Source organism: Vicugna pacos, chromosome 2, assembly GCF_048564905.1.
Source record: "Vicugna pacos chromosome 2, VicPac4, whole genome shotgun sequence".
NCBI lineage: Eukaryota > Metazoa > Chordata > Mammalia > Artiodactyla > Camelidae > Vicugna > Vicugna pacos.
This window is the reverse complement of record NC_132988.1, coordinates 118,567,560-118,589,771: the sequence shown is the minus strand read 5'-3', so window position 1 is coordinate 118,589,771 and position 22,212 is coordinate 118,567,560. Positions and strand designations below refer to the sequence as shown.

General features: G+C 55.1%; 1 protein-coding gene across 3 annotated transcripts in view; it reads right to left on the bottom strand.

Annotated features, from left to right (window-relative positions):
• Positions 1 to 22,212, bottom strand: part of SORCS2 (sortilin related VPS10 domain containing receptor 2) — a 446,054-nt gene that overhangs the window by 48,971 nt on the left and 374,871 nt on the right. For all 3 annotated transcript variants that reach the window (XR_012062875.1, XM_072946632.1, XM_072946641.1), the window contains exons 6-9: positions 22,062 to 22,126; positions 18,366 to 18,484; positions 13,188 to 13,277; positions 2,557 to 2,736 (exon numbers count right to left, since the gene is read on the bottom strand). Coding sequence is in view for 2 of the 3 variants with exons in the window: in XM_072946632.1 (XP_072802733.1) it covers positions 2,557 to 2,736; positions 13,188 to 13,277; positions 18,366 to 18,484; positions 22,062 to 22,126 (454 nt within the window). In the remaining variant the exon portion in view is untranslated. The remainder of the gene's footprint in view (positions 1 to 2,556; positions 2,737 to 13,187; positions 13,278 to 18,365; positions 18,485 to 22,061; positions 22,127 to 22,212) is intronic.

Sequence of the window (22,212 nt, the reverse complement as noted above, 5' to 3'; positions counted from 1 at the left end):
TCTTTCGGGGCCCCCACTCAGCCCCCTACAATGGCTGTCTCCCAACTGTGGCCAGGGCTTCTGGGGGTCAGGGAACAAGGCTGGGATGCTCCCTCAGCTCTCTTCCAGATGCACCCAGAAAAGGTGTGCTGTCTTGCCTGGAACAGGGGCCCGCCCTGCAGAGGTGGCCGCTCATGAGCCTCCCCTACATCTGGGATGAGACGTTTTTCCTGGACACTCTAGGCCACATCCCTCCCGCAGATTATCTCGAATCCCCAGAAAATGCAAGTGCTGGGAAAACAGTTGAGAGCTTGCTGAGCACGGACTTAGCACCAGGTGCTGCTCTGTGTATTTAACAGAAACGGTGATTCGAATTCTCACAGCAGCCCCCTGAGGAAGGTACTACTGTCATCCTTGTTTCACAATGGGGAAACCAAAGCACAGAGAGGTTAAGTAACCTGCCTAAGGTCACACAGCAAATATGTACCAGAACTGGGATTTGAACCCAGGCAATCAGGACCCAGAGCTTTTCTTGTAACCACTACCTGTGATCCCCGCTAGGCACATTTCACAGAAGCAAAGTCATTTGTGAGAGCACCCAGCTTCAGGCCTCCCACTGTGGACTCCCTCCGCTCCCCAGGACTCCCACTTTGTGGTCTTTGGGCATGGGTTGCTGTTCCCTGGTTCCTCGGCTGGCTGGCTTCTGCTCGGCCTCAACTCAGTCTGCACCCCTTCCTCCAGGAAGCACGCCCTGACTCCCACCCCTGGGGCTGGCCAACTGTCCCTCACAGCATCCTCTAGACATGACACACTAAGTGGGAACCACTGTTGGGAGCTGGTCTTCCTGTAGAGTCTGGAGCTCCATGAGAGGTGGTCTGTTCCTCCCTGTGCCCCTGAGTGTGGGGCCTGGAGCCAGGTGCACGGTACAGGCACTGCGGATATCTGCAAGGGCCATACGGGCCGTGCACGTTTCCTGCCTGCAGTGCCCTCGTCCCCGGCGCCCTTGTGCCACAGCCCTCGCCCCGTTCTCCCAGACACCTGCACCGCGCAGTGGCCGTGAGAGCACCTATCAGAGCCAGGGGTGACATGCCAGGGGTGACATGTCTGGTGGTCCCCTTGGAGCTGTTTCAGGCCGGATGAGGCCACCTACCCTGTGCCCTGTGTATAGCTCTCAGCAAAAGGCGGGGAGCCATGGCTGTGCTCCTCTGCGTCCAGCTGGGGAGGCAAACCCTGACAAATGGTTCTCATTGTAAGCAAATGACCACATTCATTACCTTCTTGGGGAGAGTGACTCCTCGCAGCTGTTAACAACTAGAAGATGAACACCACAGCCCCCGCTCTGCCCAGAGGCCGCCTCCTACCCCGACTGACACCCCCCATGTCTGCCCCAGTCTCCACTCGCCCCAGACGGGACGCCCTCCCCAGCTCTGCAGGGATGGCAGAGCCTGGCAGGTCCACCACCCAGCATTTACTACCAGAACACACGGCCTCTTGCAGGTGATCCCACTGGCGGGGGGGTCCCTGAGGGAAGGACCTGAGGGAGGAGCTTAAGGGTGAATGGCCGAGGGATGGAGTGCTGGCCAGGAGGATGAGTGGAACTTGGGCGGACAGACCGGCTAGTTCTTGTGTTCTCGCTTACTTCCAGTACGTGCAGGCTGGCCACCTGCCTTGCCTGAGCCTCAGCTCCTCACCTGGACCCTGGCTGAGGGACCACCCCGTACCCAGCTCCAGTGTGGACAAGAACAGAGGGGGAGACCATGGAAGGTGGGGTCCAGGCTGGGCCTGCTGTAGGTGTGCGGTGGACATTTGTGGGATCCAAGTACAGAATGACACAGCGCACAGGTGTTTTCCCGGGGGAGGGAGCCCGGCATGCGAGCCAGGAGTCCTGCCCAGAGCCTCCCATCAGCCCCTCGGTGACACATGATGAAAGCAAGTGGAGGCTTAAATGGGGCACAGGTGGGGCGGGACCCCAGGCAGGGCTCAGGGAGGAGAGGGTCCTTACACATCTGAATCGCAGGTGGGGAGGCTCCATGCCCCACACTCAGAGAGAGTGCAGGGCCAAGAGGAAGACAGAGCAGGAGAGAGACAGACAAATGGTAGATGCACGGACAGAGGGCAGAGGGATGAGGAGCCCAGGGCTGGGGTGGCGGAGAGGCAGAGAGGCAGGGGGTCTGAGAGGGAAGGGGCCCCAGTCTGTGTCCCTCAGGGCCACCTGGCCTCCGTCTGTTTTCATGCACTGGCTTTAGAGTGGAACAACTTTACAGTTGATGGCTGGCGATCAAGTCCATGGTGGAGACTACTAACCTGAACCCCAACTCAGCGAACTGTTATCTCTCCCGTAAAAGAATTTCATTCGTCTCATTAGTAGACCTATTACAAAGTTCTCCATTCCTCTGTTCTGAATTTCATTAAAAAGAGCAAGTTTTTTCTCCTGCTCTAAAAGTATCCTCTTGACCTGCAAAGCCGAAAATATCTGGCCCTTTGCAGGGCCCCGAGTCAGAGCATGGCGGGTTGGGGTGGGGGGAGCAGGGGAGGGGTGAGACCGGGCCCCAGACACCCCAGGCCCCCGCATCCCACCTGGAGGATGTCGATGATCACGTTCTCCTCCGCCTGCCGCGAGCTGCGCACGTCCTCCAGCACCAGCGAGTAGCGCACGCCGCTCGGGTCCGACTGGTACAGGTTGTAGGTGTCGGTCTGGTACCACTCCTGCACCGCCACGAACACCTGGCTCTCATCTGTGCTGATGACCTGCAGATCCTGGGGACAGATGGCGGTGGGGCCAGGGTCAGACGTGGGCCGGGGGCTGGCGCGGGAGAGTGAAGCCGGCCTAGGGGGAGTGGGGAGAGATGGGGCAGGCCTGGGGGAAGGGGTGAGCAGGCCTGGTGGGGAGGCGGAGCAGGCTGGCCTCAGGCCTGGCAGGAGTGGGGACTTGGCCACGGCCTCTTGGAATTGGGCTGACCTAGATTTCCATCCTGCCTCTGCTCTCAGCTCTGTGACCTTGGACAAGTCCCTTTACTTCCCTGGGCCTCCATTTCCCTGCCTCCAAAGTGGGAGTGTTCAGACCCTCCATACTGGGTGGTGGGAGGGACGCCCAGGCACTTGGTGGGACACAGAGACACCTCCTCCCCCAACGGCATCCCATCAGGCTGTCTGCCCATCTGAACCTGCAGTGAGGGGGAGTTCTTCCTCTATGCACCCCCAGACTGTCGGAATCACCCCAGACCATCACCTCTGGGAGGTGGGATGGGTCTCCTTCCCAGACTCCCTCCCCCATCCCATCCCGAGGGTCAGACAAGTCATCTGTTGGTTCATTTATTCTGCACGGATTCATTAAGCACCTACTGTGTGCCAGGCCCTCTTCTAGGCCCTGGGCTTCACTGGGGACCCACCCTGGTCTCTATTCTCAGGGAATGTACACTGGGCAGGAGGAACAGGTTAATTCGCTCCAGCCTCACGTCCGGGACATCATTACCGTCTGCTCGGTGCACTTTATCCACAGCTCCTCTGGGCCAGGTCCCCCCAGGTGCCCAGGGCCCTGCGGGAGCCGAGGGCAGGCACCGCGCCAGCAGGCGGGCAGGAGGGCTGCCCTGAGGAGGTGCGCAGCCCAGGACCGGCGTCGTTGTCACCTGGAGCAGGAGGCCAGGCTGCTCCTGAGGGCCCGGCAGCCGTCTCGGGCTTCAGTTTCAGATTTTACAGTTCAGAACTGAAAAACCCCAATCAAATACAAAGGAAGGAGAAGAAACCCAGGGCTAACCTCGGTTTCTTGTTTTGCCTTTTGCTCCCAGCCAGCACCAGCTGCGGTGTGGGAGCCACCTGAACAGGCATCGGAACAAGCCAGCCTGTTTCAGAGCCCCGACAAGCTTTTCTTCTCCAGCCTCTACTGCCCTGTCTCCATCGCTCAGGGGCTGTGATTGCCCCTCTGGCAGTAGAGCTGCCGCGACCCGGGAGCTGCAGACGGCTGGCGGAGGCGAGGGCACTGCCGGCCGCAGCGGCAGAGGCTATCCCTCCCCGGCTCGCCCGCTGTGGGTGGCGCAGTTTTGGGAGACCCTCTGCATCCCATCTTCTCGTCTGATCCTAGGGCCCAGAGACGGGACACTTTTCTCTCTCTAGTAACTGATCAGGGCCCTATTCTGTCCCGTTGGGAGAGACCTTCAGTTGAGAGAAGAGGCCTCCTGGGCAGGGCACAGGCTGGTGACGACCCCTTCCCCTACGGTCTGAACTGCCCCCCAACGCTGAGCAGCCAACAGATGTGGCTTTGAAGAAAAGGGACGCAGTGCTGTGAAGGACCTATGATGCACCTCCAACCAGGCAGAGCCCTGGCAGCATGAGCAGGGCCCTTGGTCTGTGATGTAAATCTCACCCACAGACTGGACGGGACCCAAGCAGCTCATGGCCAGGGAAGGAGGACAGAGGTCAGGGGTCCCAGGCCTGGTGGTTCCCATCTGTGAAACGGGACAGCAGGCTGGTGGGGGATCGAGGGATGCGTGTGAAATCTGGCACGGGAAGCAAGGTCATCTCTGCTTCTCCCCCTGCCCCTTATTTCTCTATGCTCGGCCACAGGCCAGGCTGCAGCGTCCGTCGGGGTACTGGTCGTTCTGTGGCCTCAGCAGGAGAAGGCCTTCCCAGGCCCGTGGCTCCGAGCTGAGGCGGTACTGGCATCAGTTACAGAGGGAGCAATCAGTAGCTACTGTCATCACATCAAGTCCGACTTGGTCTCCTCCGCCCCTGGGTAAATAATGTTCACTGTCATCTGGGAGACAGAGGAAACACAGAAAGGGAGGAGGAGTTGCCGGCAGTGCCACCCCACAGAGACCTGACATTAGCAGTTGAAGATGTCTCCTCCTGGGCGCTCTCCCAGGAGTGGCTTGTACGCCTCTCCACGTACGGCGCGTGGCTGCTCTTCCACGTTACGCGGGGCACGCTTTCCTCTGGCATTAAGGTTATTGATGAACACCACTGTTAGTGACTGCGCGATGCTCCCTTTTGTGGATGTTCCATATTTCAGTGAATGCGTCCCCTCTGGTGAGCCTCTAATCGTTACGTGCAAGGCAGTCACGAACATTCCCAGACACAGATCTCTGCAGCTCTGGTTATAACCTCAGCATAACTCTAAGGAGGGAAATTGCTGCAAGGGGGTGCAGGAGCATTTTTAAAGCTCTCGTGCATGTTACTCAGTGATTGTCCTGAGAGTTTATATTAATTCCTTCCCTACCAGCAGGGCCGGAGGGCACTCTTCCCACTTCTTGCATTGAGAACCATCTTTTAAAAATCCTTGCTGATTAGAGGATGATAAGTAATTTGCAATTTTTTCTTAAATTTGCATTACGCTATCCTTTTTTTTTTGAGGTTAGAAGCAGAGACATTTAGTTAACTCCATTTCTAAACAAAAGACATGAAAAAAATTACACACATGTATATGTGTTTGTATGTATATATATTTATATGGCCTGGAGAAATATGTGGAAGGAAATACCAAACATCAATATTTGTTATCAGGTAGAATTAGGTTTGATTGTAAGTAATAGAAACTGGGGAGGGGGGAGGAGTGACTCAAACGAGATAGAAACTCATTTTTCATGTATGTAAAAGAAGTCCAGAGGTAACATTCCAGTATGGAAGTTCTACAAGATTACCAGGGACAGAGGTTCTTTCTGGATCACCATTCTACTGTCCCATGAGCTGGCCCTTGTCCTCATGGCTCAAGATGGTTGCTAGGGCTCCAGCCATCACGTCAACATGCAAGGCAACAGGAGGGAGAAAGAACAGAGGGAGAGAAAGGCTTGCCTTTAAAAGAAGGCTCTGAGAAGTCTCATAGATATGACAATTCCACTTACACCTCATTGACCAGATCTTAGAAACATGACCACATGTAGCTACAAGGGAAGCTGGGGAATATAGTCCTAGCCAGGAAGCAATGTACTAGGTAAAATTGGGGGCTTGTTAAACTAAAATGAAGGGGAAGAATGAATATTGAAAAGTCTCTGAGTTCCTACAACAGCTACCTTGAGAATGAGGATGTGAGATCATCATGGGAAGGAGGAATGGAGAGGGGAGCAGGTAGAAATGGGATATATATTTCTATTATTCCATTAGCTCTAGTGAAAACATTTTGAAGAAATAATTTTGGAAAACTTAAGAACATTTTAAATAAACACGACGGGGATATTTCCCCATAGATTTTCACATAAAATTCAAGGAACGATGTAATGAACCAACACCTTCATCAAGTTCTTCCAGCGCTTTGATTACGGCAACTCACTGCCTTCCGATTTCCCAGGTTTCTGATGAGAAATCTGCTTACGATCTTATTGACGATCCCTTGTTTGTGACAAGTTGCTTCTCTCTTGCTGCCTTCAAGATCCTTTGTCTTTCAGAAGTTTGACTGTAATGTGTCTTGGTGTGGAACTCTCAGCGTTCGGAGCCCATCAAGCTTTTTAAGTATGTATAGTCATGTCTTTCATCAATTTTAAGGAAGTTCTTGGCCACTATTTCTCCAAATAATTTCTCTGCCCCTTTCTCACTCTCTTCTCCTTCTGGGACTTGCATAATGCATCTGTTGGTTCACTTGATAGTGTCCCATAGGTTTCAGATGGTGTTCACTTTTCTTTAATCTTTTTTCTTTCTGTTCCTCAGATTTTATCATTTCAATTGTCCTATCTTCAAGTTCTCTGATTCTTTCTTCTGTCTGCTCAAATCTGTTTTTGAATCTCTCTAGAGGATTTTCCATTTCAATTACTGATCCCTTTAGCTCCAGAATTTCTTTTTGGTTCCATTTATTCTATTTTTTGGTACAGGCAGACCTCAGAGATATTGTGGGTTCAGCTCCAGGCCACCACAATAAAGCAAATATCACAGTTAAGCTAGTCACACAAATTTGTTGGTTTTTCAGTGTATATAAAAGTTATGTTTACACTATACCATAGTCTATTAAGTGTGCAACAGCAGTATGTCTTACAAAATGCACACCCGTTGGTTAAAAAGTACTTCATTGCTAAAAAAATGTTAACCATCATCTGAGACTTCAGTGAGTCATAATCTTTTTGCTTGCTCGAGTTGGGGTGGGGTGGTGGGGTCTCGCCTCAATGTTGATGGCCACAGACTGATCAGGGTGGTGGTTGCTGAAGGCTGGAGTGGCCGTGGCTTTTTCCTAAAATAAGACATGATGTTCACTGCATTGACTGGCTCTTTCTTTTATGAATATTTTCTCTGTAGAATGCAATGCTGTTTGATAGCATTTTATCCACAGCAAAACTCCTTTCAAAATTAGAGTCAGTCCTCTCAAACTGCCACTGCTCTATCAACTAAGTTTACCTAATATTTGAAAACAACAACTTCTGTTGTTATTTCAACAGTCTTCACACGGTCTTCACCAGGAGTAGATTCCATCTCTTTCTTGGCTCATCTATAAAAAGCAACTCCTCATCTATCAAAGTTTTAGCATGAAGTTGCAGTAATTGAGTCCCATCTACAGGCTCCACTTCTAATTCTGGTTCTCGTGCTGTTTCCAACACATCTGCAGTTATTTCCTCTACTCAAGTCTTGAATTTCTCAGCCATCTATGAGGGCTGGAGTTAACTTTTTGCAAGTTCCTGTGAGTGTCGATGTTCTGACCTCGTCCCATGACCATGAATGTTCTTCATGACATTTAGAATGGTGGGTCCTTCCCAGAAGGTTTTCAATTGACTTGGCTCAGATCCGTCAGAGGAATCACTGTCTGTGGCAGCCTTATGAAATGTATTTCTTAAATAAGAAGACTTGAAGTTTGAAATTACTCCCTGATGCATGGATGGCAGAAGGGGTGTTGTATTAGCAGGCATGAAAACAGTTTCCACCTCACTGTCCACCTCCCTCAAGCTCATGGGCGACCAGGTGCACTGGTAATGAGCAGTCATGTTTTGAAAGGAATCTTTTCTTCCTGAGCAGTGCACCTCAACAGTGGACCTCAAATACTCAGTAAGCCATGTTGTAAGCAGATAAACTGTCACTCAGGTTTTGTTCCATTTACAAAGCACAGGCAGAGGAGATTGAGCATAACTTTTAAGGGGCCTAAGATTTTCAGACGGTAAATGAGTTTCGATTTCAACTTAAAGCCACCAGCTGCGTCAGCCCCTGATAAGAGAGTCAGCCCGTCTTTTGAAGCCAGACATCGACTTCTCCTCTCTAATTATGGAAGTTCTAGATGCCACCTCCTTCCGATGGAAGGCTTTTTGTCTGCGCTGAAAGTCCGCCGTGCAGTGCAGCCTCCTTCGCTCGCAATCTAAGCTAGGTTGGGGGAACTTGCCGCGGCGGCTCCGGCAGCACTCGCCGCTGCACTCCGCACTTCCGTGTTGCGGAGACGGCTTCTTTCCTTAAATCGCACGGACCAACCTCTGCGAGCTCCACACTTCCCTTCTGCAGCTTCCCCGCCTCTCTCAGCCTTCACAGGACTGAAGAGAGTCAGCGCCCAGCTCAGGACGAGGCTTGGGTGAAGGGAATGCTGTGGCTGGTTTGATCTTCTGTCTAGACCACTCCGGCTTTCTCAACACCAGCAACGAGGCTGTTTCACTTTCTTATCGTTCATGCGTTCATCGGGGAAGCACTTTTAATTTCCTCCCAGAACTCCTCCTTTGCAGCCACACCTGGCTGTTTGGTGCAAGAGGCCTCGCTTTTGTCCTGTTTGGCTTCTGACATGCCTGCCTCGCTAAGTGTAATCGTTCCTAGGTTTTGATTTAAGGCGAGAGACATGTGACTTTTCCATTCACTGAAACAGAGGTCATTGTAGGGTTGTTAACTGGCCTAATTTCAATACTGTTGTGTCTCAGGGAACAGGGAGGCTGAGGAGAAGGAGAAAGACGGGGGGATGGCTGGTTGGTGGGCCAGTCAGAATGCACACAACATTGATCAACTAAGTTTGCCCCCAAACAATTACGCCAGTAACATCAGAGAGCACTGATCACAGACCACCATATCAAATATGGTAATAATGGAAAAGTTTCAGCTACTGTGAGATCTACCAACATGTGACACAGAGACACAAAGTGAGCAAGCGCTGTTGGAAAAATGGTGCCAACAGACTTGCTCCAAGCCAGGTCGCCACAAACTTATAATTTGTAAAAAATGCAGTATCTGGAAAGTGCAATAAAGCAAAGCACAGTAAGACAAGGTGCGCCGGTTCTATTTCATTCATACACTTTTCCTGGCTTTCTCCATGCTTCCTTCAGTTCTTTGAGCATCTTGAAGACAGCCGTACTAAAGTCTTTGTCTAGTAGGTCTGCCATCTGGCCTTTCTCTTTGGTATTTTTTTCCTTTGAAGGGCTCATACTTTCTTTATATGCCTTGTGGTTTTTTGTTGTTGAAAATTGGGCGTTGGAATCTAATAATATGGTGACTCTGCAAATCAGGTAGTCTCCCTTGCCTGGGGTTTGCTGGGGTTTTTTGGTTTTGATTTTGATTTTGATTACTACCAGCTGCCTCTGTATCAGGGATCAGCCTGAGGTGTAAGCTGAAGTTCTCAGCTCTTTCCTGAGCCTGAGTCTTCCCCGGGCATACATGGTAGCTTTCTAAATCCCCCCACCTATGTGGTTGCTTTGAACATCCTAGTCCTTAAATGTTGGCTCCTAAAGGGGAAAAAAGGAAAATAAAGGTGCAGTGGGGTTGGAAACAGGCTCTGGCCCTTTAAATCCCTTGGAAGCTGCTTCAGCTGGTGGTGGAGGCACTGACAGCGGCTTGCCTGGGTGTCTGCACCCATGATCGGAAGCAACAATCAACAGTCAGCAGAGACTCCCAGTACTGGGGGACATGGTCCAGAATGTCAGGGCAAGGCCCTGATGCCCACCCTGGCTCCTGCAAGCTGCTCCAGGGGCCCATGCCCGGCTCCCTGCCATGGGCCTGGGGAGGCAGTGGTGAAGCTGCTACCATGGGGAGAGCTAACGCTGGGGAAATTAACCTTGATTTACTGCACAGGCATTCCCCTGGTGCAAGCCTTTGGATAGACTCCTGTGTTCCAAAACAGTTACACCAGGTAGCGTCTGCCAGTGCAACTGCTGTTCAAGGGAGAAGATGGACCCCTGGTGTGCCCCAGGTCACCATCTTCCCTGATGTCACTTCCTCCTTTATTTTTACCCTTTATGGATTTTATTTTATAGAAACATATTATGGATAAAATATTGTTTTACTTTAAAGTACATTTGCATTTACTTTAAGCTTATGAATATTTTTATATAATTGATGGTTTTTTGGGTTTTTCTCCTCTTTGTCTGTTTACAGCCTTTGCCCATATTTATTGTCCCACTAGGGAACATAAGTATTTTTTAAAATCTCTGCAAGTAAGTAATTCAAGCAAAGGGTGCCGGCAAATATAATACAAACTGTCCGCCCACTACAGTTTTCAGAGGCAGGTGAGGTAAAACAGCCGAACGGTACTGTGGATACTTTCTCAAGCAGAAGGAAACTGGGAAGGCTTGATGCGGCGCAGAATCTGGCGAAGCTGCGTTGAAGCTCCTCTAAGCTAACTTTGCTGGTGGCAAGGTGAACCCTTTTAGGAAGGAACTAAGCCACACAGATATTTATATCCTTTGTCCAGAAGTTCTTCTCAGACTAAGTTGAGAAAATAAAACAAACAAAAATACCTGCAGGCACAAATATATTCATGGCAGCACTGCTTATGCTTACGAAACATGGAAACACCCAAATGTATAAACAACAGGGATCTGGCTTAGCTGAACAAGGTGCGTCTCCTCCGTTGAACGTTTCGCAGTCATTTAAAGTGGATATCATGTGTCATTCGGGAAAAACTCTCCTGAGACAATGTCACGTGAGAGCCAGGCTGTGGACCGAGTGTCTGCAGTGATGCAGGTACAGAAAAGTCGGTCTGGCAGGGGGCCAAGGGTGGAGGAAAACCAAACAGGGCTGGGTGTGGAGGGCAGGAGGGAGGGAGGCTGTGGTGAGCGCCCCTCGGCTCTGATTTCTATGGTTTTCATGATGTTACTTGGGCAATTGAAGGGGAAAAAAAGAAAGATGGAGTGCTTTGAGGGGAGGAAACGGGCAAGAGTTACAAATTCACCCTATAACAACAAAATCTGATGAGGAAATTCAATTAGCCAGCTCTCCAAGTCGTTGGTAGGAGCACCGGGGGTCTGGCTGCTCCCCCGAGTTTGGTGAAGAGGAAGCAGACAGCTTCCTGGATGGGCAATGCTCTCAGCAAGACCATATGTGGGCTCGGGGCGGGGGCAATCCCTGATTGTCGCTCAGCTGGCCCGTCATCCTCCACCGCCTTTCATTGGGTCCTGGATGGGCCCCCCGAGAGAGGACACTTAGTGCCAGTGCCAATGCCACCAGATACGAATGGGTCCCTGGTCTTCCCTTGAAACTGGATGACGGGAGGGACATAGTGTCTGATTCTGTCACCCACTTGTGATGGGGGGCTGTACTTCCATCACTGCCCTGTGATTCTTTCCAATGACCCCTATTTCTACAGAAATGGGCAAGAAGGAAGCTGACAGGTAGCACGTGAGGTCAAGGGTCTGTGGTGGGATGCACGCACGGTGCTTCCTGCAAACACTGCCAAAGACTCTGAGGAACACCCATGCCGTCTCAGCCAAGGACCAAGGAGGTTCAGTGCTCCGGGTCACAGAGGATGTGGCTTGTGGCTGTAGCTCCTTAGAACGCCCTCAGAAATGGCCTGGACCCCGGTCCAGCCTCCCCAGTCCCAGGAGAGGGGCAGTAGGTGCCCAGGTCCCAATGCCAGAAGGAAAGGACGCAGGTATCCAACCCCAGGACTAAGGCCCAGGACCCAGGATGCTGTAGTCCCAGGAGAGGAGGAGGAGCCTCTCAGAAGATGAATAGGCCCCTCACCCCCCGGGAAGCCAAAGGCACCTGCCCTACAAGAGACATCAGCCTTTCATTTCCTTACTCTGGGAGACTGGAGAGGCTCTATCAAGCTGACTCCTTTCTTTTCTATTTTTCCCCCTCTTCTTTTTCTTTTTCTAAAGAGATGTTTTAAACAGTTTTTAAAAGCCTCAGGAACTTTCCCATTCCTGGCTCACAATGGGTCTGAGGGTGACCCATGCAGGAGTTCTGCATCCAAGTCTCGTCCAGCAACCACAGCCTCCAGTCCTGCAGAGCCCCAGGCATCCATTTCCTCTCGACCCATCCCCTCTCTCTGACCTCCAGCCTGCCTTCTCCTGCCCCGGGGCCTTTGCACCTGCACGGCCAGCCACCTGACAGCTTTTCCCCCAACATGTGGGCTTCAGATGAAAATGCCCCCCATCACTCTCACTCCCTCCACAGCATAGATCACAGCTTGCAATTATTTTACACATTTGTCTGCTTGATTTCCCGCCCGTTTCCTCTCTGAAACCCCCATCAGAGCAAGAAACTGGGGTGTCTGACTCGCAGCTGTAGCCTCAGCTCCCAGCTTACGTCTGACACCCAGGAAGTCTCTGCGGGAGGAAGGTCTCCCTCAGTCCACGCTCCTGAGCTGTGCGCACAGGACAGCGCTCTGCCCTCTGGAGGGGGTGCAGCAGGCGGCTGGCTCAGACGCATCCGAGGCTCAGTTTGAGAACTGCTTTGGTTTCTTACTAGCTGTGTGACCTCAGACAGGACTCTCAGCCTCTTTGAATGCCAGTCACCTCCTCTGTAAAACTGGAATAACACATCAGTAGGCAGGAGGCTGTGCATCCTGAGGCAGGGCTGGGCGGGGTCTGAGCAGCCTCTCCATCCCCCTCTTTGCCAGCCAGCCAAGGGGAAGGAAGCAGCATTAATTAAGCACCTACTGTGTACCAGCCACCATACGAGGCAGTTGGAATGCAAGTGAATAAAACAGAAAGGGCCCCGCACCCCAGAAATTCCAGATGAAAGCAGGAGACGGACACAGGTGGGTCCCAAAAGTGTCAGGAAGGAGAAGGGTGGGGTGTGAGCAGGAACCTGAGGCCTGGACCAGCCCCAAGAGTTACCAGGAAGAGATAGTTCTCTGAAACATCACATGTGTAGGAATTTGGGGAAGAGAAAGACCAGGCAGAGGGAAGAGCACAGCAGAGGCCCTAAGACAGGAGGAAGCGGGGCACCTGTGAGGACGGAGTGGAGCTCAGGGGCGGAGTAGCTGGAGAAGGCACAGCCCCCCTTTCTTGTCCATCCTGACCTGGTGACCACCAAGCACATGCCCGGGAGCCCTGTGGCCCCATGAGTCACTGCAGGCTCAGGCCCAGGCAGAACAGGGAAGTCACTCTTACCTTAGGCAGTGCGTACTTCGGCAGCTTCATCAGGACAAATTCATTGCGGCGATAAGAGATGTAGTATTTGGTCTGGTTTGTTGAGGTTGCCTAATGGGAGGGGGAGAACACATTTTTAAGGGACTAGGCTTCCTGTCAAGTCGCATCCTCATGAATGAAAAACAACACATGCATTTCAGCTGCTGAGAATGCCCTTGTACTTTGCTTGTACTTGCTTTGCCTGAAATGGACAGACTCCTATTCATCCTTCAGAGCCCCATACCAAATGCCCCTCTCTGGGAGGACTTCTTCCACCTCCCTTAGTTAGAACTAACCTCCTTCCCCATGCCCTCAGCACTTGTTTCCCTATATCCGAGTTATAGAACAAATTGAAGAAAATTCTGTTCCTCAAAACTTCTCTGAGGAGGAATATTTGGTGAGCCTCTGTGTGGAAGAAGAGATGGGCCAAATGTAAGCCCAAGCCACAAAAGATGACCACCAAACCATGAGGCATGAGAAACAAAATGAGAAGCAACACTCCTGAGACTGTCACGTGGCCAGGACTGTCCTGAAAAGCCCATCAGCCTCAAAACCAGCAACTCCACAGACTGTGATCATTTCCATTTTAAAGATGAGAAAACTGAGGCACAGAGATGGAGTCACTTGTCTCCCACAGGAGGTAGTAGAAGAGACAGAAAAAGAGGGGCGGGGAGAGGAGGAAGAGGGGAAAGGGGGCAAACGGGCGACGGGAGAGGGAGTGGTCCGGGGAGGCGATCCTCTGTCTCCGCTGAGTCTCACACTGTGGGTGTGTGACTGTGTGCATCTCACGTGTGTGTGCACAATTGTGAATGTGGTTCCCATGTGTGCGAGCGAGCACAGGTGCATCTCTGCGCATGTGTGCCAGTCTTCTTTACGTGTGTGTGTGTGTGTGTCCATCTGTGGCAACACAGTGCAGTGCTTCAGAGCGCAGCCCCCTGCATCGCTGCCTGGGGTCAAGTTCCAGCCGCACCATCTATAAGCCACGTGGCCCTGGGAGAGTGTGAGCCTCAGTCTCCCCCCGTAAGATGGAGACGGCAGGGTCAGAGGCCCCCTGGTGGGCGGTTGTGGGGTTAGCAGCTGTGAAGCGCTGGGCAGCGCATGGCCCCAGCGGGAATCATATAGGCGCGGGGCGTGGTTACTATTATAAATCGACAAATACACAGCCACCCGCACGACAGGCCCATAACGTGTGAAGCATCGTGGCTACAGCGATGAGAGACTTCTGTAGCCCACTTGGTCCCCGAGGGCAGGGACTGTGAGGTCTGCAGTGGTCTGGCCCTCAGCGCCCCAAGTGGGCTGTGTTGTGTGGGGGAAGCACGGGGGTCGTGGGAGCTCAAAGAAAGGAACCTGGGCTGGGAGAGGCCGGGCAGACTTCCTGGAGGAGGTAGCACCCTGCTTCCTCAGAAGGAAGAGCCACGCAGTCTGGAGACAGGCCAGCTGCTTAGCAGAAGGGGAGGACGCCACAGAGAGTGGCCAAGAGAAGTCGCTGCCCCTTCTGAGAGCCCCGTGCGCCATCAGCTGAGCTCCAGGGAAGGGCAGAGGCAGGGCCAGGCCCCAGCAGGCTTCAGGCACTTGAGAAGTTCCCAGCCCCTGGGAGTCATGGGTGGAGGCCCAGCAAGCCAGGGCCTGAACAGTCCCACTCCTGCCAGGAGCTGGCGGCCAAAACCACTGGGTCTTCCGGGGGCTTGTGCTCCAGACCCAAGGCCGCAGGCCGAGTAGAACCAGAGCCGCTGTCTCTGAGATGCAAACATGCCTTCTGCCTGGTGCGGGCAGCCAGGCGGGCCAGGCCTCGACCTGTCGGAATGCTCTAAACACAGAAACGTCCTCACATGTGAACCTGCCCACGTGGCTGTCACTGTCTCACAGTGGCCAACCTGAAGCCTCGCTGTTGGGTCCAAGCGAGCCAAGGTGCTTTAACCCAGCTTTTCTCCCCTAAAGGGCAGCTTTAACCCACGATCCAGCAGGACTGTGGCCCAGCCATGAAGACAGCCGGCGTCTGTCCTGGGCCTCCTGGGTGGGCAGGAATTGCTGTGCCCATTTTACAGATTTGCAAACAGAGGCTAGAGGTGGGAGGATGGCCCAACGCCAGTCCGTGGCACACTGTGTCTGATGAACTGGCCCCTGAGGCCCAGATCCTCCCCTCCGGAGGGTGAGCCCCGGTCCCTGCCCCACAGCACAGCTTCCGCTAAGGAATCTGCACCAAGAGCTTCTGGGCACCTCAACTCCGGGCGCTCCTTGTCTAACCCTACGACTTCCCAGGTGCTTAGCAGCCTCGGCGGGCCAAGCCTTCCTCCTGAGCCTCCTTCAGGCCTCCCACCAGGGGCCTTCCATGGTGACCACTGAGCCCCACGCCAGGCCTGTGGCTCCCCCAGGGTCCCAGGTCTGTCCAGGGTCACCTGCCCTTAGGTGGAGGGTCTGGATTGTGCCACCAGAGTGTATTGAAGACCAGGCCGTGGGTGAAGGGCAGGCCAGACACCCAATGGTCCTTCAGGAGGTGTGACGGATGCTCCCTACCTGCCCAGGTGAGAGGACACACGGAGGGAGGGGTTGGGCGCCATCCTACACCTCCCGCTGCCCCTGCCCACTGGCCCCAGTGAGGTGGACTGGACCAGTGAGGAGGGAGCCAATGAGGGGAGCATCCCCACCTGGGGTTCTGTCCTGGCTGGCAGTGTCCCCTCACCCCACCCCTAGTTCTGTCCCAGCTGGCAGTGTCCCATGACAGGGCATTTAGTTTTCCTGAGCCTCAACTTTCTCTCCAATAAAATGGGGCATTGGAAAGATGTGAAATACGATGAGTGAAGCTGTTCGTGGGCATCTGTCGCACAGGAGTTGCTCAGGAGAGAGCAGCCATGTCACCAGGGGGATGCTGGGAGGGTGACGGGAGAGGAGACCACAGGGCATCCACCCTTCCAGGCTGGACACTGTAGCAGCCGCCCCCAGAGCCGGGCACCTGTCCTGAGAGATGGAAATGCCCCAGGACAGCCCATAGCAGGTGTGGGAAACACACGCTCCTGCTCCTCGAGGCCATGGTCACACCCCTGGGCGACAGGAGGACCAGCCCAGGCCAGGAACAGAGGGTCTGCGTCTCACAGGTACCTCCTGCCCCGCCTCCACTGCCGGGTTCCCCCAGGAAATGGACTGTCGGGTTCATCGCACACTTAGTTGAAGGAGAGGAGGGGTGGGAAGGGCCACCCGGCACAGAGCCTGGATCCTCTGAGGACCAGGAAGGAGGGGAAGGAAGGAGGGTGTCACTGGGGGCTCCCTGCAAGGAGCGGGCTAAAGAGGAGGGAACGCAGAGACCACCCTCTAGGTGACATCCAGCTGGGGGTTGGGGACAGCTTTTCTGGGCAGTGGTTCAGAAGCATGGGGGCCAGAGGGACTCAGGTCAGGAGCTAGACAGAGCACAGTGGCCCCAACATGCGACCGCAGCCGGGTGCGCACTGCAGGGCGGGGCATTCTGTCTGCACAAACATCACTAGTGTCAGACCAGGCCTCTGTGGCCACAAGGAACAAGCCAGAGCCAGAGCCATCACACCTGAGCACAGACCGGCCAGAGGTGACCCCAGGCCTTCCTGGCTGAGCGAGTAGGGGCTGCACCTTCACCCGTCACGGCTCAGCCTCCTGAGCCCCCTCCTTCCAGCCCGGAGCATCGAGCTGCCGCATCACAGCGTGGCCCCGCTTCCCGACAGCACCTGAGTCCTCCCGAGCCCCCTCCCGTGGCCCACCCTCTGGCCAGGCCTTCCCAGCCCCTCTGACTGAGCCGCCCCCAAGAGAGCACGCTCTCCCTCACTGCATGAGGACCAGCCAGCCTGTCCGGGCACAGGTGTGTCCTTGGGGTCTCAGGCTGGCGCGCTGGCAGACCAGACAGTCAGAATGTTTAGAAAACACTCAACATGGGAAACGGTTGTCGGAGACGCTGACACTGCCATTGCTCCAACGCTCGGCAGATAATCTGCAGAAACACAGTGACACTTACTGGAAGTGCTGAGAACAGCCCTGGAGCCCACCTTCGGACTGCAGGTTCCACAGTAACCAGCAAAGGGTGGAAGTGTGGTCTGAGCAGTGATGGAGGAAGGCACAGGGCTAGGGCACTCTGAGGAGGCAACCAGCAGGCCTGAAGTAGACTGGAAGTCATGGAAGGCTTCCTGGAGGAGGTGGTGCATGAATGTTGGAGGAGGAGGTGGGGGAGGGAGCGCAGGCATTCCAGGCTCAGGGAACAGCATGTGCAAACGCAGCAAGGGAATCAGAAGCTGTGAGGCTGGGCATCAGCAGAGGGCAAAGGAGAATGGGGCAGGGCTGGAAGTCTGGGCCGGTGGAACAGGAGCCTCTTGCCTGGCCTGCTCTAACAGGCCATGATGTACTCAGTTCCAGCTCCCAACTCTGCAGGAGGCCCTGGTACATTCTGCGCATGGAGAAGGGCAGCTGGGATGATGAAATGTCCCTGAGAGACAGCAAAGAGGAGGTCGGGGAGCAGGGAGGGGCCTTTGGGGGTGGCTCTTAAGGGGCCATCTCCACAGCAGCCTTTGGATTTGTTTCATGGGGTCCTAGAGGGCAGAACAGTGGTCACTGGATGAGAGGAGACAATTGTCTCTGTGTTGGAATGAAATTTCCAAAGATTTGAGCTACCCAGGAGAAGGGTAGGCTGTTTTAGAAGGATTGAGTTCCTCATCAGTGGCAGTAATCAAGAAGTCGGATGACCAGTTGTTCCCAGGAGTTTCTGAAAGGTCAGACCACCAGGTGGTCCCAGCTGTGACCTGCGTACCTGTGTGTATAGGCAGCAGGTCCTGGTTCCCAGGCTGTGGTCAGCTGAGACCTGGTGGCTGAAGGCAATTACCAGAGACAGCCTCCATCAATTCAAAGCCACCCACCGCAACCAGATGGTGTACGGGGTTGGGGTGGGGGCCCCAGGCTGTGGAGGCTCCTGGTGGGCAGAGGGAGAAGAGGCAGGCAGCATCCCTGAGCCAAGATTCTGGCCTGGGGGTGGGGGTGTGAGGGGGCCTGCAGGCACCAGCACAGGGGCGGGGGAAACTGAATTAAGTAACACTTGACAGCTATATAGCCATGTCGTGCTTCCTGTTTGAGTGACTTCATTTTCCCCAGAGTGGCTCAGACTCCACATCACCTACGGCCACTTTCCAAGAGCCCCTGAAGCAGCCTCACCTTAAAGAAGATGTAATCGTCCTGCACCGTCAGTGAGCCGTGGTCAATGGGGCCTGCGAACGGCACCGTCAGCGTCTGATCGGAGCAACTGTGGGTCTGGCAGGTGACGTACCGGAAACCTGCAGGGGCGAGAGCCAGCCACTGGGCACTTGACATCTCAGGTACTCAGGCTCCAGCCGAAGAGGGAGCCAGACACAGCCTCGGATGGGAGTAAATGCCGAGCGGGTCTCGGCTCCGTCTGCGTTCCGATCGTGCCGATACCGCTGCTGCGGTTGTTTATGGGCTGGGTTTGAATGGGCCTGCCCTGTGATTGCGCCTGTGGCTGAGCGGCGGGCGGGCAGGAGCGGGGGTTCTCTGTTCTAGGTGCTCTTTTAATCCTCAGGACCACCCTCCCAGGGTCCCATCTTCCAGAGGTGGAAACTGAGGCTGAGCAAGGTTTGGTGACTGGCCTCCTGCAGGGTCACCGGCCTGCTGCCAGCTTTTCCTAATGACAGGCTCACTGGAACACAGCTGAGCCTGCTCGTTTACGAGCCGCCCACGGCTGCCTTCACACTACACTGCCAGCTGATTTGCAGAGACCACATGGCCAGACAAGCTGAAATGTTTACCAGCTGGCCTTGATGGGCAGTGTTTGCCCACCTGGGTCTAAAGTTGTGCGGGGGAGCCTCAGTGTGAGTGCAGGACTTTATCCATCTTCCACCTACAGCCGTGTGCGCCCTCTGCCCCTGGCTTAGTCGCAGCACCTGCACATCCGTGCACACCGGGATCCTCTCTCTTGGAGACAGACCTCAGGCCACCCCAGGAGATCGTGGGCAGGAGATCCCCACATATCCCCCCACCCACCGGTCTTCCCTAGGCACTCTGCGTGTGTGTGGTCACCCACAGAAGGGACAGTGCAGGGACATGGTGGTCACCCATGGTGCCCATCATGGCTGGGGACCCCTTCCGCCCTTCTGGAGTCTCTCCTACCTAATGAGTGGGTGTGGGTGGGTCTCAGGGGTTACTTCTCCCCCTAACTTCAGGCAAACACTTTCACCCCTTTTGAAATATCTATGGTTGAGCAAACTGAAGTCCACTTTGCCAGACAGCTGCTGATCTTCCATCCAGCCCTCTGTTCCCCAGGCGGGGGGCTCCCGCGAAACTGCACAGAGGCCAGGAGCCTACGCCCTGGGAGAGCTCTTCTCTCCTGATTGTGGGGCAGGAGCGGGATTCAACCACAGAGACCCAGTGGAGCCCAGCCAGGGCGCTCGGAGATGTCAGCACCTACGGGGCATGTCCTGCCCACAAGTCTGCGTGGCCGGGCAGCACAAAGGATGCTGAGGGCCTGGGCTGGAGGCCGGGAGGACCAGCTCTAACTCACCGGCAGGGTCCCCTCGGTCTCAGGTCCTCCACTGTGAAATGGGTATCAATGCCCATCTCAGTGAGTGGCTGAGGGTCCAGAGAGACCGTGCACCCAGTAGGGACACCAGCAGCCCTGCTGTGCCCGGCCCATTCCCTCCTGAACCAGATCCATTTCCCCTCCCACTGGCCTGGTCACGCTATGCGGTCAACACCTAGTTTCTCATGGGCTTGCCTGGCTGGACACACTGTGGGAGACTAGTCCAGGCCAGACTCAGAGTGGACAACCGGCTCACTCACTTGCTCACTCATTCATTCACTCACTCATTTGTTCATTCACTCATTCAGTGACTTGCTCACTCATTCGCTCATTCCTCTCACTATGGTCAGGCCCACCCTACTCCAGGTCTGCTGCCAACAAGACAAAGACCACCATTCACGGTGCTGATAGCTTGTGCGGTGGGAAAAGTGCTGATTTACAGCGCTTGCCAGTTTCTGTGGTGTGGGCCACCCCACTCTCAGGCTGGCAAGATGATTCTGATTACGGAGCTGAGAACAGAGGTGGGCGCTTGGCTCTCATGACCCCACCAGCTGCTGCTCTGGGGAGAGGCAGACAGGCTGACAGTGGTGACATGGTGTGACAGGGCAGTGGGCTTCCCTCTGTCCACAGCACGGATTGTGGCCACAGGGTCCTGCGGGTGTGCAGTGTCCCAGCACCTGCCCAGGGCGACAGCACCTGGCCACGTGCTTACTCATTCAGTGGCTCCAAGGGGGATACAGAGCTGAATCACCAGGCCCCACCCTGTATCCAAGTAGCTCCAGGCTCAGGGGCATGTGCAGAGCTGTGACAGGGCAGTGGATGTAGTGGAGCCCAGAGGAGGCGGTGGGCGGGGTGGGTGGCCCAAGACGGAGGAATGAGGGCTGCGCTCCCGCAGGTGTGACGACAGGTGCAAGGTGACCCTGGGGAATGGCCTGTGGTGCAGGATGGCGGGGGGGGGGCTGTGTGTGACGAGTTGGGTGGGTCCTAAAGTCTGGGATGCTGTGTCCCCAAGTTTGGCTTGACTGGGCTGATCGGGCTCCCAAGCTGGGGTAGCTGGAGTGGGGGAAGGCGGGAGGAGGCATGTGACACTTGCCCCTCCTCCTGCCGTGTTGAGCCCTGCTGGGGAGTCAGCCCCGTGTTGCTGTAAGTTGCTTTTGACTTTGTGCGTGGAGGACGGCAGGACAGGGGTGTGCACTGGCCTATGATCCTGTGACTGCGGGCAAACCCGGAGCCTCTCTGAGCTCTGTTCTCCTGCTCAGTGAAGTGGAAGCAGCAGTCATGCTGCCGCAGGAGGGGGACCAGGGAAGAGCTAGGGGCTTGGACAGGGATGGGGGACCTGGCAGCAGCCTCTGTTCACCGAGCACTGGCCCACGACGTCCCCCACTGAGCACCACATGTGGGACCCATTTCACAGATGAGGAGGCCGAGGTGCAGGAAACTGAGGTCACTTCCAGGCTCACGCCGCAGGCATGTGGAGGGCTGGGAGCCGACACTACTGTTCCCGTCATCAGCCAGGCCTCCGTGGCCTGGCCCGGAACCTGAACCTGTCCTCCATGTGGTGAGGTCCACCCAGGGAACAGCTGCTCACACGTGTTGGCTCCCATTGTTGGTTAAGTGTGGCCCTGCCCAGGTCTTCGCTCCAGAGAGACCGGCAGGAGGAGGCTGGATGTGGTCAGAGCAGCGCAGGCCCCCAGGTGGCGCCCCCACTGCGCTCTCCCTCGCTGCTGCACAAGGGTCCCGGGGCTTGTCCCTACTGTCCCCCACCAGGCAATGGCAGGGCTGGGTCCTGTCACCTCTGCATCCCCAGCAGGGTCAGCACTGGGCCTGGTCCACAGGGGGCCCAGCCAGCGCTTGCTGAAGGCACAATCTACAGGTCCTGTCAGCTCTTATGTTCTGGAACATTCCATGGTCCTGCCACCAATGCACCTCCCTCAGGAACACAGGGGACCTTCCTCATAGCATGCTAGGCCCCTGGGCTCATCTGGCATGAAGCCCCCTCCCCATTAGAGGGGGGAGCCATCAGAGGCCTCTGGCCAGCCGCCGTGCTCAGCCAGTGCGGGGCGTAGGGGCCCAGTGACCCAGAAACACTCAGTGCTCAGGGGCCAGAACAAATTGCCCCTTAACAGACTTTTCCGCTGGAGCGGAGCTCCTTGACTTCAGTCTATCCCCGCTGGAAAACAAGCACGTTCAAAATTATGCCACATCGTAACACAGTGAGGTCGGCTATGCAGGGCCGGCCGCCAAGGACAAGGGCAGCTGAGCCCGGCCGCGGGGTGCGTGCTCTCAGGGCCCCCGGCTCCCGCACCCTCCCAGCTTACCTCCTCCGACGTCCTGGGCTTCCACGTGGACCAGGTCAGGGTCGGCGTCCACCCCAGACACAGCCCTGGAACAGAATGGCTGAGGCTGGCATCAGGAACAGAGCCCCCAAGCCCTTCTCACAGGCCTGGTGTGACCCCTGAGCCCTGGGCA